General features: G+C 43.6%; 1 protein-coding gene across 1 annotated transcript in view; it reads right to left on the bottom strand.

Annotated features, from left to right (window-relative positions):
- BZW2 (basic leucine zipper and W2 domains 2) overlaps positions 1-17,882 on the bottom strand; it is a 99,826-nt gene that overhangs the window by 424 nt on the left and 81,520 nt on the right. Inside the window, exons 8-11 of the mRNA XM_088453151.1 lie at positions 17,136-17,306; positions 12,286-12,432; positions 7,645-7,783; positions 6,855-6,977 (exon numbers count right to left, since the gene is read on the bottom strand). Coding sequence (XP_088309277.1) covers positions 6,855-6,977; positions 7,645-7,783; positions 12,286-12,432; positions 17,136-17,306 — 580 coding nt within the window. The remainder of the gene's footprint in view (positions 1-6,854; positions 6,978-7,644; positions 7,784-12,285; positions 12,433-17,135; positions 17,307-17,882) is intronic.

The following is a 17,882-nucleotide window of genomic DNA, read 5'->3' as shown; positions in this document are numbered from 1 at the left end:
GAACACAGAGACAGACAGAGTGTCACACCATCACAGTCACATGGCGAGATGCCTACAGTAGCTACAGCACAGTGTTAGACCTAATCCTAGTAGTATTCCCAGGAGAAGACAGACCGAAAAAACCCTTTATGGGGCACTCTTTAGTACATATGTAGTTAAAACTTTACTTTTATTTGTTAAATATTAATAAGATCAAAACAATCTAAAATTGTTATTCAATAATTTCCTGATCTATATTTCAGAATGCACACATATATAACAGTATATTATATGACTTCACAGGTTTTGGGAAAAAACAATTTTTAAAGTCAATGAGTTCAATCTTTCCAAATCATAAAAAAGAAGAAAAACGTACTGATCAAAAAAGAGTGTTAATACATTCTAGTCCTAGTAGTGCCAGACATTCCTCCTCTACATTCACTATATATATATATATATATATATATATATATATATATATGTAATCAGCTCATTCCGACATCATAAGGTACCGATCAGACATCTCTACTTCCCCATCTTCTGCCGCTAGTGATCATGTGACCTGCAGAGTCCGTTCTTATCCCTAATTACAGGCCCATTGATCCCAGCAGCCTGAGAATTGCGCAAAGTCCGGAGAAGATAACTCAGTCTTGGCAAATTGGCTCAATACGGGTCAAAAGCCCCCCGGGAATTTAAAGCAGGCATGTTTTCTAAAGGCAGTACAGGACACTATTTAATATTGACTTAATCTGTAACTACTAACATTTTTTTTTGTACTTTAATTTAACAAGCTTATCAATGCTCTGTTTCTCATAACTTTTACTGTACTATACAGATAGGATTGTACAGAACATTTTGGTGATAAAATAATAAAAAAAAGTTTGACAACCACCAGGTGGCAGCAAACCCCAACATAAAGTACGAGTTTATGGCACTTCCTCGTTCTACCCGTCCTCTGCTCTTTCATTCTCCAACGTCATTCTCTTCCTTGTTCTCGCTCAGTCTTCCGCTTATCTCATTATCTGTCTTCAGCTTCCTCATTCTCTCCTAGTCTTTCTCTTCCTCATTCTTCCCCCAGTCCTTCTCTTCCTCATTCTCCCCCCAGTCCTTCTCTTCCTCATTCTTCCCCCCGTCCTTCTCTTCCTCATTCTCCCCCCGTCCTTCTCTTCCTCATTCTCCCCCCCCAGTCCTTCTCTTTCTCATTCTTCCCCCAGTCCTTTTCTCATTCTTCCCCCAGTCCTTACCTTCCTCATTCTCCCCCCAGTCCTTCTCTTCCTCATTCTTCCCCCAGTCCTTCTCTTCCTCATTCTTCCCCCAGTCCTTCTCCGTCCTCTTTCTCATTCTCCCTCTGTCCTTCTCTTCCTCATTCTTCCCCCTGTGCTTCTTTCTCATTCTCCCTCTGTCTTCTGCTTCCTTATTCACCTCCAGTCCACCTTCATCAGGCCTCCACTTATCTCATTCTCCCCCCAATCCTTCGCCTCTCTTTCTTCCTTCTTCCCAGCCCTCCGCTTGCTCATTCTCCCTCAAACCCCTCTTCACTTCTCTCATTCTCCCTCTGTCTTCTGCTTTCCATCCTTCTCTTCCTCATTCTTCCCCCAGTCCTTCTCTTCCTCATTCTCCCCCCAGTCCTTCGCTTCCTCATTCTCCCCCCCAGTCCTTCTCTTTGTCATTCTTCCCCCAGTCCTTTTCTCATTCTTCCCCCAGTCCTTCTCTTTCTCATTCTTCCCCCAGTCCTTCTCTTTCTCATTCTTCCCCCAGTCCTTCTCTTTCTCATTCTTCCCCCAGTCCTTCTCTTCCTCATTCTCCCCCCAGTCCTTCTCTTCCTCATTCTTCCCCCAGTCCTTCTCTTCCTCATTCTCCCCCAGTCCTTCTCTTCCTCATTCTTCCCCCAGTCCTTCTCTTCCTCATTCTTCCCCCAGTCCTTCTCTTCCTCATTCTTCCCCCAGTCCTTCTCTTTATTATTCTTCTGCCGCTAGTGATCATGTGACCTGCAGAGTCCGTTCTTATCCCTAATTACAGGCCCATTGATCCCAGCAGCCTGAGAATTGCGCAAAGTCCGGAGAAGATAACTCAGTCTTGGCAAATTGGCTCAATACGGGTCAAAAGCCCCCCGGGAATTTAAAGCAGGCATGTTTTCTAAAGGCAGTACAGGACACTATTTAATATTGACTTAATCTGTAACTACTAACATTTTTTTTGTACTTTAATTTAACAAGCTTATCAATGCTCTGTTTCTCATAACTTTTACTGTACTATACAGATAGGATTGTACATAACATTTTGGTGATAAAATAATAAAAAAAAGTTTGACAACCACCAGGTGGCAGCAAACCCCAACATAAAGTACGAGTTTATGGCACTTCCTCGTTCTACCCGTCCTCTGCTCTTTCATTCTCCAACGTCATTCTCTTCCTTGTTCTCGCTCAGTCTTCCGCTTATCTCATTATCTCTGTCTTCTGCTTCCTCATTCTCCCCTAGTCCTTCTCTTCCTCATTCTTCCCCCAGTCCTTCTCTTCCTCATTCTCCCCCCAGTCCTTCTCTTCCTCATTCTTCCCCCAGTCCTTCTCTTCCTCATTCTTCCCCCAGTCCTTCTCCGTCCTCTTTCTCATTCTCCCTCTGTCCTTCTCTTCCCCCTGTGCTTCTTTCTCATTCTCCCTCTGTCTTCTGCTTCCTTATTCACCTCCAGTCCACCTTCATCAGGCCTCCACTTATCTCATTCTCCCCCCAATCCTTCGCCTCTCTTTCTTCCTTCTTCCCAGCCCTCCGCTTGCTCATTCTCCCTCAAACCCCTCTTCACTTCTCTCATTCTCCCTCTGTCTTCTGCTTTCCATCCTTCTCTTCCTCATTCTTCCCCCAGTCCTTCTCTTCCTCATTCTCCCCCCAGTCCTTCGCTTCCTCATTCTCCCCCCCAGTCCTTCTCTTTGTCATTCTTCCCCCAGTCCTTTTCTCATTCTTCCCCCAGTCCTTCTCTTTCTCATTCTTCCCCCAGTCCTTCTCTTTCTCATTCTTCCCCCAGTCCTTCTCTTCCTCATTCTCCCCCCAGTCCTTCTCTTCCTCATTCTTCCCCCAGTCCTTCCTTCTTCCCAGCCCTCCGCTTGCTCATTCTCTCTCAAACCCTTCTTCACTTCTCTCATTCTCCCTCTGTCTTCTGCTTTCCATCCTTCTCTTCCTGATTCTTCCCCCAGTCCTTCTCTTCCTCATTCTTCCCCCAGTCCTTCTCTTCCTCATTCTCCCCCCAGTCCTTCTCTTCCTCATTCTCCCCCCAGTCCTTCTCTTTATTATTCTTCTCCCAGTCCTTTTCTCATTCTTCCCCCAGTCCTTTTCTCATTCTTCCCCCAGTCCTTCTCTTCCTCATTCTTCCCCCAGTCCTTCTCTTCCTCATTCTCCCCCCAGTCCTTCTCTTCCTCATTCTTCCCCCAGTCCTTCTCCCCCAGTCCTTCTCTTCCTCATTCTTCCCCCAGTCCCCGTCCTTCCTTCTTCCCAGCCCTCCGCTTGCTCATTCTCCCTTAAACCCTTCTTCACGTCTCTCATTCTCCCTGTCTTCTGCTTTCCATCCTTCTCTTCCTCATTCTTCCCCCAGTCCTTCTCTTCCTCATTCTTCCCCCAGTCCTTCTCTTCCTCATTCTCCCCCCAGTCCTTCGCTTCCTCATTCTCCCCCCCAGTCCTTCTCTTTGTCATTCTTCCCCAGTCCTTCTCTTTCTCATTCTTCCCCCAGTCCTTCTCTTCCTCATTCTCCCCCCAGTCCTTCTCTTCCTCATTCTCCCCCCAGTCCTTCTCTTCCTCATTCTTCCCCCAGTCCTTCTCTTCCTCATTCTTCCCCCAGTCCTTCTCTTCCTCATTCTTCCCCCAGTCCTCTTCCTCATTCTTCCCCCTGTGCTTCTCTTTCGCATTCTCCCTCTGTCTTCTGCTTCCTTATTCACCTCCAGTCCACCTTCATCAGGCCTCCACTTATCTCATTCTCCCCCCAATCCTTCGCCTCTCTTTCTTCCTTCTTCCCAGCCCTCCGCTTGCTCATTCTCCCTCAAACCCTTCTTCACTTCTCTCATTCTCCCTGTCTTCTGCTTTCCATCCTTCTCTTCCTCATTCTTCCCCCTGTGCTTCTCTTTCTCATTCTCCAACTGTCCTTCTCTTCCTCATTCTCCCTCTGTCTTCTGCTTCCTTATTCACCTCCAGTCCTCCTTCATCGGGACTCCACTTATCTCATTCTCCCCCCCAATCCTTCGCCTCGCTCATTCTTCCTCCATCCCCCACTTCCTCCTTCCTAGCCCTCCGCTTACTCATTCTCCCTCAAACCCTTCTTCAATTCTCTCATTCTTCCTCTGTCTTCCATTTCCTAATTTTCCCTCAGTCCACTGCTTACTCATTCCCTTCTTCCTCATTCTCCCCCAGACATTCGTTTCTCTCATTCTCCCTCAGTCCCCTAGTTCCCCAATCCTCCTCAGTCCCCCTCCTCCTAATTCATCCCCATTCCTACACTTCCTCATTCTTCCCCTGTCCGCATCCTCCACCTCATTCTCCCACAGTCCTCTGCATCCTCATTCTCTCCCTTGTCCTTCTCTTCCTCATTCTCCCACAGTTGTCCTCTTCCTCGTCCTTCTCTACCTCATCCTCCCACAGTCCTTCTCTTCCTCATCCTCCCACAGTCCTCCTCTTCCTCATTCTCCCACAGTCCTTTTCTTCGCACCCTCCCTCAGTCCTCTGTATCCTCATTCTCTCCCTTATCCTTCTCTTCCTCATCCTCCCACAGTCCTCTTCCTCAGCCTTCTCTACCTCATCCTCCCACAGTCCTTCTCTTCCTCATCCTCCCAGTCCTTCTCTTCCTCATACTCCCACAGTCCTTCTCTTCCTCATTCTCCCACAGTCCTCCTCTTCCTCATTCTCCCACAGTCTTTTTCTACCTCACCCTCGCTCAGTCCTCTGCATCCTCATTCTCCTCCTTGTCCTTCTCTTCATCATTCTCCCTCAGTCCCCTGGTTCCCAAATCTTCCCCAGTCCTCATCCTCCTCAGTTCCCCTCCTCATAATTCTCCCCTATTCCTACACTTCCTCATTCTCCCCCCAGTCCTTCTCTTCCTCATTCTTCCCCCAGTCCTTCTCTTCCTCATTCTTCCCCCAGTCCTTCTCTTTCCCATTCTTGCCCCAGTCCTTCTCCCTGTCCTCTTTCTCATTCTCCCTCTGTCTTCTGCTTCCCATCTTTCTCTTCCTCATTCTTCCCCCTGTGCTTCTCTTTCTCATTCTCCCTCTGTCTTCTGCTTCCTTATTCACCTCCAGTCCACCTTCATCAGGCCTCCACTTATCTCATTCTCCCCCCAATCCTTCGCCTCTCTTTCTTCCTTCTTCCCAGCCCTCCGCTTACTCATTCTCCCTCAAACCCTTCTTCACTTCTCTCATTCTCCCTCTGTCTTCTTCTTTCCATCCTTCTCTTCCTCATTCTTCCCCCTGTGCTTCTCTTCCTCATTCTCCCTCTGTCTTCTGCTTCCTTATTCACCTCCAGTCCTCCTTCATCCACTAATCTCATTCTCCCCCCCAATCCTTCGCCTCGCTCATTCTTCCTCCATCCTCCACTTCCTCCTTTTTCCCAGCCCTCCGCTTACTCATTCTCCCTCAAACCCTTCAATTCTCTCATTCTTCCTGTCTTCCATTTCCTCATTTTCCCTCAGTCCACTGCTTACTCACTCTCCCTCATTCCCTTCTTCCTCATTCTCCCCCAGACCTTCATTTCTCTCATTCTCCCTCAGTCCCCTAGTTCCCCAATCCTCCTCAGTCCCCCTCCTCCTAATTCTCCCCCATTCCTACACTTCCTCATTCTTCCCCTGTCCGCATCCTCCACCTCATTCTCCCACAGTCCTCTACATCATCATTCTCTCCCTTGTCCTTCTCTTCCTCATTCTCCCACAGTCCTTCTCTTCCTCATTCTCCCAGTCCTTCTCTTCCTCATTCTCCCACAGTCCTTCTCTTCCTCATTCTCCCACAGTCGTCCTCTTCCTCGTCCTTCTCTACCTCATCCTCCCACAGTCCTCCTCATCCTCCCACAGTCCTTTTCTTCCTCACCCTCCCTCAGTCCTCTGCATCCTCATTCTCCCCCTTGTCCTTCTCTTCCTCATCCTCCCACAGTCCTTCTCTTCCTCATCCTCCCACAGTCCTCCTCTTCCTCATCCTTCTCTTCCTCATCCTCCCACAGTCCTTCTCTTCCTCATCCTCCCACAGTCCTCCTCTTCCTCATCCTCCCACAGTCCTCCTCTTCCTCATTCTCCCACAGTCCTCCTCTTCCTCATTCTCCCACAGTCCTTTTCTACCTCACCCTCCCTCAGTCCTCCGCATCCTCATTCTCCTCCTTGTCCTTCTCTTCATCATTCTCCCTCAGTCCCCTAGTTCCCCAACCTTCCCCAGTCCTCATCCTCCTCAGTCCCCCTCCTCATAATTCTCCCCCATTCCTACACTTCCTCATTCTTCCCCTGTCCGCATCCTCCACCTCATTCTCCCACAGTCCTCTGCATCCTCATTCTCTACCTTGTCCTTCTCTTCCTCATTCTCCCACAGTCCTTCTCTACCTCATCCTCCCAGTCCTTCTCTACCTCATCCTCCCACAGTCCTTCTCTTCCTCGTCCTTCTCTACCTCATCCTCCCACAGTCCTTCTCTTCCTCGTCCTCCTCTTCCTCATTCTCCCACAGTCCTCCTCTTCCTCATTCTCCCACAGTCCTTTTCTACCTCACCCTCCCTCAGTCCTCTGCATCCTCTGCATCCTCATTCTCCTCCTTGTCCTTCTCTTCATCATTCTTCCTGTTCTACAGAAATGTGCCCACAAAATAAGAACTGGTAGGCACATATACTTGCTTGCCGAATATATCTTTAAGATTGGATCTAGACTGTATTACCTTCTTCTGCATTTTGCAGCCACTCAACAAATTTCTTCATCTGGTCAAGAAACACGCTTTTCCCCTTCGCGATGTGCGCTTCTTTGTACCACTTCAAAATGGCTTCTTCGCCGAGGACATCGGCTGTTACACAGGACAACATTCAATTACTACACCAGCATCAACTTTACTGTACATTCTACACTGGAACCGAAGCTACAGCCCTACAGGCAGAACATCAATTACACACAATCTACCACAATACGTTATTTATTTTCTGAGTGCATTCATAACACATTGTATGTTTTTGTTTTTATTTACGTACCGCCCTCTTTACAGCTGGCAAACAAGAATTACACTTATTTCCAAATTTGACGTAACCCATAGCGACCATAAATCTGGCATTAGTACAAAAGTTACTAGATGGATGAAAGCAAATGTCTAATTGGTTTGTTTAGATGACATCAAATTTGTGTGGTTTATACAATGTTATTAATATGTGCCCACTGTCTACACACAGTGGTGCGAGCCCCTGCTGTAGACTGTACCAATATTCATCAAAACTCATCTTATCAACCCACTGGGGACCAGCGACATCACCGAAGTACATCGGCCATGTTCTGTGCGGAACAGTCTCCATTAATATTAATATCATGATCCGCTAGGAGTCTCCATTAGCCACAGTGACAATGGTTCTGGTTGCTGAATATTGGTTCAGCCAATACACTAGCTGCCTTCACCGAGTGTGATTATGGCTACACATAAAACACCTTGGCGAGGGCTCCGGTGCTATCAGAGGACAGCGTGCTACCTTTATAAAAAAGGACTACAATCTTCTGGAACGCCTTCATGAAGTGGATGTTGTCATAACAGTATTCCTGGACTTTTTGAAGTAAGACGAGTTCAGATTGGCCTTGAGTGCTGAATACGGCCAATACCGGGGCGTATTGCTGGAAGAGAAAGGTGATCGGTGAGTATCGGCCCCAGCTCATAACATCTGCATATCATACCAATCACTAGCGCAGGCCTGGCCAACCCTGTGATTTTCCAAGCCCCAGCATACCCTCCCACCGATCAGCTGGTAAAGCTTGCTGGGACTTGTTCCACAACAGCTGGAGATCCACAGGTTGGCTGGAGCTGCACTAGAGTAATGAAACCCCTTATTTCCAATCCGCTCCTATGTGAAAGATAGTTGTGGCTCCAGCATTGATGCAAAATTTTTTTATTTTTTTTGGGGGGGGGGGGTTGCTTTGTTATAAGAAAGTGTGAACAGGTAATCAGACAACAGTTGTAGCACACACCGCAGCTCACAGCTTGGTCTGTTCATAAACCCAAGTGGCTTGGGATTATGGAAATGTGGCAATAGCTACTGAGCAACTTGCAAAAAAAAAAAATGTTTACCTTAGGGCAAGTAGAAGTATCTCATGTATGTTTCGGACATATTAATTCAACCCCAAGTCTCAAAGTTACTTTTTTGCTGACAACTGCCCACGTCTAACGCGGAGATGAAGATTCGCTGGCCCCGGGTCCCTATCTCTTAAATTTTTCTCCAAATTTATGATGCTATCTTCAATTCAACCTCATTACACTTCAGAATGTTACAGAGGCTCTCGTGGGAAAAAGCTGTCAGGATTATTAAACCAACGGTTCCCAGACGATGCATACGCAGCCAAGGAAAGGATCGCATAAAGAATAAGCTCTTTTCATACCATAATTGTCCGGTTTTACTGTGAAAGCTTTGCAGGTCTCTGCAATGCTCTGTATAATAACCACACTCAGAGAGGGAGAGAGGCCGCACAGGTGGATGCATTCCTGCTAAAGCATTACCATGTATAATGCTCTAAGAAGAACAAAGAGAGAGACTCCGCACTGGATTGGTATAATTAGAGACACATTCAGAAAAAAAACAACATAAAAGTCGCTCTAAAGGGTGTTGAAAAACACATTCCAGGTTTATGAACTGGTTGGTGGTGCCCCCCAGGAGTAAGGGTTATATACAACTTGAAAAGGTTGTCCTATAGAGTAGGACAGCAGAAAGAAACTCCTTTTTGGGGGCACTCTTAATAGATCATATACAAAAAATTATTATTACTTAATACGTAACCTTTATTTAATAGATGCACTAAAAAAGAGACAAAGACAGACAAACAACAGTAAACAAAAAACCCTGGTATATAAATATTTTTTAGAAGAAGAGAAATATCAGCTCCACAGTGTTTAGTACCATATATAACTGTAGAGCATGTACATAATTTATACCACGGTATTAGCAAATCAAGTCTGGCCTTCCTGTATAAAACACAAAGTGGAAGTGGGACTGGATATATAGTATAATATCCTATTATGTCCCTTTACCATCCAATTGTGGTGAAAGAGAATCTGGCGAGAATATTCAGTATGCTTGATACCATAAAAAACAATAATCAGTTATCATATAGACTGGTTCTTGTGTTCAAGCAAACATAGTGGCAGGCATCTGAGATTGCAATTCTTGCACCCTAGTGCATAACCATAGAATCTTTGTTAGGTATAAATACAATGGTTCATAATACTCGTACTAAAATGTACATTGCAACCTTCATACACCAGAGAGATATATAGTTGGTAATAATAGCCCTATAAATTAACTGTTTACTGAGTTAATATTTCATACATATGCATATTGTAATAGTCCTCCTCTGAGTAATGACTTTTTATGCCAATCCAGGATAGGTATATATAGCTCCATATACTAATATTAGGCAGCTAGTTCGTGCAATCAAAAATGAGATGGTCATCATACAACATAAATTAGATATAATGATAATCAGTAGTTACAATGGAATCAAGCAGTCTGCAACCGATTATCCCTTTTGGAAAAGTTGATAATATCACAATCTTGTAACCAGCATATACGTCCCTTAAAGTCTCAGGGGATTAATCACCCATATCACCCATATCAGTCAGATCATTATAGTCTGACCGTGTAATCGTAGTTACAATACATTTATACAATCTGCAGCCGATTGAACATAGAATTGGTGTTAAATAATCTCACACTTTTGTAACCGGCATACAGTCCCTTTAAAGAATCAAGGGGTTAATCACACAAATCCGTCAGATCATTATAGTCTGACAGTGTAATCATAGTTACAATATAGATATACAGTCTGCAGCCGATTAATCATAAAACTAGTGATTGATAATTTCACACTAATGTAACAGGCATACAGTCCCTTTAAGGAATCAAGGGGTTAATCACACATGTCAGTCAGATTATTAGGTCTGACCATAACCCTCTAAATGGTAATACCATCTAAGTCACAATAAAGAAATAATTGCGCAGAACACTATATATTGTGACCATCACCATCCGATTAGTAATACCCCCTGGGTAGCAAGATATCCTGGAGTAATTTGCTCAAGACAAGCTAGGCATAATGATCGGGTCTGAGTGGTAGGTATCACTACAGGGAGCAGACCAGGGAAACAGAAATAGATAGGGTACCTCTCCGGGGTCACCACGAAGTTCAGCGGAGCTATGAGCAAACGCCTGCCATAAGGTCAGCTGAGCACAGCTGATACTCACGTGGCCTGGACGCGCTGGTCTGTCTCTCTCCACGTTGTGTACAAAGATAGGGGCGGAGACAGGTGATGTCACTACATTGTGCAGCGTATAAAGGCGTTTCGCCGTTCTGGCTTTGTCAAACAGGAAGCCAAGTGTTGGTGTCATCTCCTAGCAGCTCCTTTATACGCTGCACAATGTAGTGACGTCACCTGTCTCCGCCCCTATCTTTGTACACAACGTGGGGAGAGACAGACCAGCGCGTCCAGGCCACGTGAGTATCAGCTGTGCTCAGCTGACCTTATGGCAGGCGTTTGCTCATAGCTCCGCTGAACTTCGTGGTGACCCCGGAGAGGTACCCTATCTATTTCTGTTTCCCTGGTCTGCTCCCTGTAGTGATACCTACCACTCAGACCCGATCATTATGCCTAGCTTGTCTTGAGCAAATTACTCCAGGATATCTTGCTACCCAGGGGGTATTACTAATCGGATGGTGATGGTCACAATATATAGTGTTCTGCGCAATTATTTCTTTATTGTGACTTAGATGGTATTACCATTTAGAGGGTTATGGTCAGACCTAATAATCTGTCTGACATGTGTGATTAACCCCTTGATTCCTTAAAGGGACTGTATGCCTGTTACATTAGTGTGAAATTATCAATCACTAGTTTTATGATTAATCGGCTGCAGACTGTATATCTATATTGTAACTATGATTACACTGTCAGACTATAATGATCTGACGGATTTGTGTGATTAACCCCTTGATTCTTTAAAGGGACTGTATGCCGGTTACAAAAGTGTGAGATTATTTAACACCAATTCTATGTTCAATCGGCTGCAGATTGTATAAATGTATTGTAACTACGATTACACGGTCAGACTATAATGATCTGACTGATATGGGTGATATGGGTGATTAATCCCCTGAGACTTTAAGGGACGTATATGCTGGTTACAAGATTGTGATATTATCAACTTTTCCAAAAGGGATAATCGGTTGCAGACTGCTTGATTCCATTGTAACTACTGATTATCATTATATCTAATTTATGTTGTATGATGACCATCTCATTTTTGATTGCACGAACTAGCTGCCTAATATTAGTATATGGAGCTATATATACCTATCCTGGATTGGCATAAAAAGTCATTACTCAGAGGAGGACTATTACAATATGCATATGTATGAAATATTAACTCAGTAAACAGTTAATTTATAGGGCTATTATCACCAATTATATATCTCTCTGGTGTATGAAGGTTGCAATGTACATTTTAGTACGAGTATTATGAACCATTGTATTTATACCTAACAAAGATTCTATGGTTATGCACTAGGGTGCAAGAATTGCAATCTCAGATGCCTGCCACTATGTTTGCTTGAACACAAGAACCAGTCTATATGATAACTGATTATTGTTTTTTATGGTATCAAGCATACTGAATATTCTCGCCAGATTCTTTCACCACAATTGGATGGTAAAGGGACATAATAGGATATTATACTATATATCCAGTCCCACTTCCACTTTGTGTTTTATACAGGAAGGCCAGACTTGATTTGCTAATACCGTGGTATAAATTATGTACATGCTCTACAGTTATATATGGTACTAAACACTGTGGAGCTGATATTTCTCTTCTTCTAAAAAATATTTATATACCAGGGTTTTTGTTTACTGTTGTTTGTCTGTCTTTGTCTCTTTTTTAGTGCATCTATTAAATAAAGGTTACGTATTAAGTAATAATAATTTTTTGTATATGTTCTATTAAGAGTGCCCCCAAAAAGGAGTTTCTTTCTGCTGTCCTACTCTATAGGACAACCTTTTCAACGTGTATAATGCTCTCCCTGGCACCTAACCCAAACTGTCCTAAACTCCTCTTCATGATAAAAGTCCCCACCTTCAAATGCTTCAGAGCCTGTTCCGCCACCAGTTCCTCTTTTTTATTCCATTCCACTGCGTTCATCACACAGGTCCACAGGAGCCCAATCACTGCCGGCTCGGGTAACTCATTCCGTTTCATTTCCTCTTTCAAGTACAGCACGACCTGCGCAGAGTTAGACGGGTCAGTGGAAATTACTGACATATGGACAGACGAAAGGCTTTTATTTTATTTTAAGAAAGGGGACCGCCATTGGGCCTGTAGTCTGGCCACTGGACCGGTGTGTGTCATCAAGGTAGAATTAGATTTAGTCAAAAAATTTAAGAATAGTTACTATGGGTTACTACGTATATACATTTAATATTCTCAATGCAGGCGACTCATAACACAGACTTAAAGATAAAAATAATTCCCATGATGGCCATATGGAACCGAGTTCTTGCTTTTGATTCTGTTTCAAGGTGCTACCTGCATGGAGAACAATGTGGGTTTTCTATGGGTCATCAGGTTTACTCAAAGAAATGTAGGGTCAAAGGCAGCAGCCTGTGGGTTGTAGGAAGTGCTAAAGCTTTGAAGTTTTAAAGTGCAATTTAAAATAAAAATGCTTCAGAGGAATATGCTCATCATTACACGGTGAAACGCGTCAAGCGCATTGCACTTTGTTGGCTCATCTCCATTCTGGTCTTTGTGGATACTAGATAACAACGCTCCATGCAGTGCTGGACGTTACATTTAATGGAAGTACTAATTCATTACTGTGTGCACACATGGCCTGTCTTGCAAGAATTAAATGTATATTGTCATAATGCCCCAATATTGAAATCCTCTCATAGATAATACCACTTGAGACATTTAAATGTTTTTTTATTTATTCATTTATGATTATTCGCATTTTTATTGTAGTACTATTTGACCTTGCATCACATACTTTAATATGATGTTTATATTGTATTTTATTATATATTTAAAATGGATCCTGCTTTATTAAATCATTTATGTAAGGCTGGGTACACACCTAAAGATTTTCTGTCCAACCATCCAACTAGTTGATTGGTTGGAATGAAAATCTGGTAATGTATGGGAGTAACTGATGATCAGCAATTTGCTCCTAAATGCCAGAAAACAGATGAAAATGGGCGTCAGACAAGTTTGTTAAATGTTTGCTCTAAACAATTTGTTCAAACAACAGTTTTTGTCCAATTTCCGGCGTTTGGGAGCAAATTGCTAATTGTCATTTGCTTTCATACCTTACCAGATCTTCATTCCAACCAATCAACTAGTTGGATGGTTGGACAGAAAATCTTTAGGTGTGTAGTCAGGAAATAACTGAAGACTTCTATAAAAAGTGTCAGTTTTGGAACCAAATATTATTGGTGATAAAGACTGGGTAGAAAACAGTGATAATAGTAGTGAACGATATAATTGTAGGGGAGTTTCTTCCTTTTTTTTTTTTAGACGGACCAAATGGTTTTGTTTTGAATAATCTTTGTTTGCTCTAGTGCAGAGGCATTCAACACATGGTCCTCTAGCTGATGTAGAACTACACATCCCAGCATGGCCTGCCAAAATGTTGCCATTAGGGCATGCTACAACTGTGGCAGGGCATGCTGGGATTTAGAGTTCTACAGCAGTTGGAGCGCTACATGTTGAATACCCCTGCTCTGGTGCTTCTCGCTGTAACACACTTTATGACTAATATTCACAAGGTTTAGCCAAAATTTAAAAGCCAAAAGGTTTCGAAATTGAAGCATCAAACACAGAGATAAAGATTAAGGGATAATGTTTACTGCAGTCAGAACAAGATAACCCATAACTTTGGAGGATTAACAAACAAGATTCTTAGGAGAGTGTACACTATCATAACAAGAGAGACTGTACAGTGCTAACTTAAAAATACAGCACCACCTACTGTCCCTCCAGTGTAACTGCTCAAGTAACACTCAGCCTGCAGCTGTTGCTATACTCCAATGCGTCTGCTATGTGTAGATAATGCGTGATGCAAAAAATATATATTTTCTCATTCATACCTATCACTATGGAGTCATAGTTAGTATTCTATCAATTTAACATAATTTTTATGACAAAACCTCGCCACATTCCTCAAGTAAAGTGTAAGGTTTATCCAGACATATTAATCCCATGACATTTTGAGAATACTCAATCACTGTAAATGACAAGTAAAGGTGCAGCCCATCTCTAGCTGTCACTTATCTGCGATTAAGGACAATGAGGCTATTTATAAATTCATAAATTCCAGATTAAAAAGATGCTTTGTGTCGCTGGGCTGTAGTGTGTTGAATCGTTCTGTATTATTCTCCCTTTTTACTATTAACTGCTTGATACGCTAAAAGGTTTTCAATTATCCTAATCTTCCCTTATCATTGCATCACGGCCTGTTAACATCTTCACAGAATACCATAGCAAAGACAACGGGGGGAATTCAATTCAATGCGATGTTTGGAGGGAGCGCCCGCAGCTATTCAATTCACCACGCTGTTTGGGCGCACTAAGGATCCTGGGGATGCGAGGAGAGATCCGACCAAAGTGCCGGGCGCGCAGCTGTTTTTCTGCTTAGCGCGGCGCTAACAGCCGCACGCCCGGCACTTTGGTCAGAGAATGCCGGTTAATGCGCCTTAACACCCTTGTTCAGGCGCGATAACCGGCATTCTCCGACCACACAGCGCACTGAATTGAATAGATCCGGGAGCTCGCTCCCGGCGCTATTCGATTCGCGTTGAATTGAATCGCCCCCAATGACAGAAGTGATCTAGGCCATAGACAATGACTTGCACATACTTTTGGAAGATGATCAGTTGTGTCTCAGAGGTATGACCAATTCCTAACCTACGTTCTACATGAATGAGAACGTTCAGCAAAACAATGCTGGATGTCACAAGGCTAATACCCCTTTCACATCGCAAACCCGGGTCGCACCCGGGACTTTGTACACGGGTCCATCCTGGGTGCGACCTCTTTCAGACTGGAGGCCTGACCGCCATCACGTGCTCAGCTGGGGCGTGGAGATGAGATCACAACGTTTTTATTACATTAGTATGGTTTGGTGGAGATTGCTTGAAGGGTTTTGGGTGGTAGACCAGGGGCGAGAGGTTATGGGGCTGGTGGTCTATTTCAATGAACTTGGATCGATGCTATTGCTGTTATTTCAAAAATGCGTGGGGCCATGTGACCGCTGTGTATATTAATAAACTTGGGGAATGGGAATTACTGTGTGTTAAAATGAAAAGAATGACAATTTTAAATTAAAAAAAAAAATGCCTCAGAGTTACTATAAATAAATCATTGTAACTGTAAATGTGCATGTTCAGGCACTTTAAGGTATATGTAATGTCAGCATGCCCACCAATCCGAGTTAACTTGATCTCTTTCAAGGTTATACAGGTTGAGTCTCCGATATCCAAAATGCTTGGGACCAGAGGTATTTTGGATAACGGAATATTCCGTATTTTGGAATATTTGCATATCATAATGAAATATCTTGGGATTGGTACCCAAATATACACACAGAATGCATTTATGTGTTATATACACCTTATACACACAGCCTGCAGGTCATTTTATACAATATTTTCAATAATTTTGTGGCTCAAACAAAGTTTGTATACATACATAAAATTCAGTTATGTTTCATATACACCCTATACACACAGCCTGAAGGTAGTTTTATAGAATATTTTTAATAATTTGTGCCTTAGAGAAAGTTTGTGTACATTGAACCATCAAAAACCAAAGGTTTCATTATCTCAGTCATGCCAAAATTATTCCGTATTTCGGAATATTCCGTATTTCGGAATATTTGGATATGGGAGACTCAACCTGTCCTTGTACCAGTTAGTTATAATGGGGAAGGTCCTAGTGATGTACCTACAGTTCCTTTTTATAATCTGAGACTGTCACTATGTGAGCAGCCTCGCATTAGGCGATGTGTAAATGAGATTACAATTTTAGGCATATTTAGTAAACTTTGACCTCTGAAACGTATCCAGGTTGTTACTTTTGACACAAATATGCAAACTAGGGAGGGCAAACCGGGGTGTTTTTTTTTTTTTCAATACCGGGATTGAAAAACGCTCAATCCTGGGATTGACTTAGTTAATGTGGCAGGTTGGCATGGATGAAGGTGCGGGCCAGCATGGGGCTGCTCAGTGTGACCTCTGACATCACGTCACGCTGCGCGCAGCCAGGGACCGGTGCAGCGTCTGAGCATGTGCTGCAGGTGCTCGGCGCTACCGGTCAATAAAAAAATACTAAATAAAGCATGGAAACATTAGTCCTAAAATCTAGGCTCCAATCCTGGGACTGAATTCACGCCAATTTTAGGCCCAAATCCCGGGATCCCGCCAATCCTGATCCCTAGTGAAAACAAAGCAAAGTAATAACATGGCTAGCGTAACTAACAGAAGATAATTAATAAGAATATTTAATCTGCATCAAAAAGACAGAACAAATGTTCAGCATTTTAGAATACTTAGGAAAAGATGATAAAAATCTGAAATTTACTAGCTCACAACACTATTTATTGCTTACTGCAGATTTATTCATGGCATGCCACGCAGTGCGGATGGAACGCATCGGCAATGATGTCATCACATGACACCATGCGGCCTGGTCCGATGGATCACTATCAGCCGGGAAACGCTTCAATAAAGCCGGTTTCGCTGCCACGCCACCACGGTGCCGGCGTTCGTTTCATTTGAGGGGAAACAACTCCTCAGAAACTTTCCCTAATCCCAGGTCCTGGCCTCCTTATAGTGATTGTGCACTTTTTGGTCATCCACTTCTCAAGAAAACAAGGCCGGGAACATGGACACCTGCTCGCTGCCTGAGCCCGAGAACATTGCACTACTTGCCTCTTTGATCGGACATTCTTGAGACAAACGCTCCTGTAGCTCTTTCTGGAGCTCTTTGCGCGTCCCGAGGGATTGCTGGACTCTGAGGAAGTCGGAGAGTTCTTTCAGGCCGGCATCAGTGAAATACTTAGCGAAGTGTTCAACCGTTTGCCGATTGGCTGGAAACAGCTCCTAAAAGGCAAAGATAATATCTTAACGCTCACAGACCTCGGGACCTGTGCACAGTGCAATACTGTTCCTGTCTGGAAACTTTAATAAAAGTGCTCTCTATCTAAACTAGTGGGACCAGCTGGATCACATTCCCGGGTCTAATCCTATTTGTGACTTACCACCTGCACTGAAAAGGACACTTCTCCAAGGCTTACAGGCGGTTGAGGCATGGAATACTTGTCACTTCAGCTGATTGAACAAGGTGGAACAGCCTTCCAATCATAAGGGGACAAATATCCATTACAGCCCCGGGGAGAAAGGAGCATATATCCAGTCCCCCCAGAAAGCAGGGCAATACCCACCCACCCCTTACATTTTGCTCATATATAAAAGGAAAGAATAGGAGGGAAAATAAATTTGAATTAAGTCAGGAGCTTTAGAATTACTCTGACTGAGATTGTGCGTAGCCTGAGAGGGTCGATGGTAGGTGTACGGCTATTGGCGGTTTGCACAAATCAATAGGTTGGTGAGTTGTTTTTTTTTGCCAAACGCCCAGTCATGTTATTGAGATCCCCTAACAGTATTAGGAATTGCTAC

Source organism: Taudactylus pleione, unplaced genomic scaffold (genome assembly GCF_031769625.1).
Source record: "Taudactylus pleione unplaced genomic scaffold, aTauple2 ptg000571l, whole genome shotgun sequence".
Taxonomy (NCBI): Eukaryota; Metazoa; Chordata; class Amphibia; order Anura; family Myobatrachidae; genus Taudactylus; species Taudactylus pleione.
This window is presented reverse-complemented; position numbering and strand designations above follow the sequence as displayed.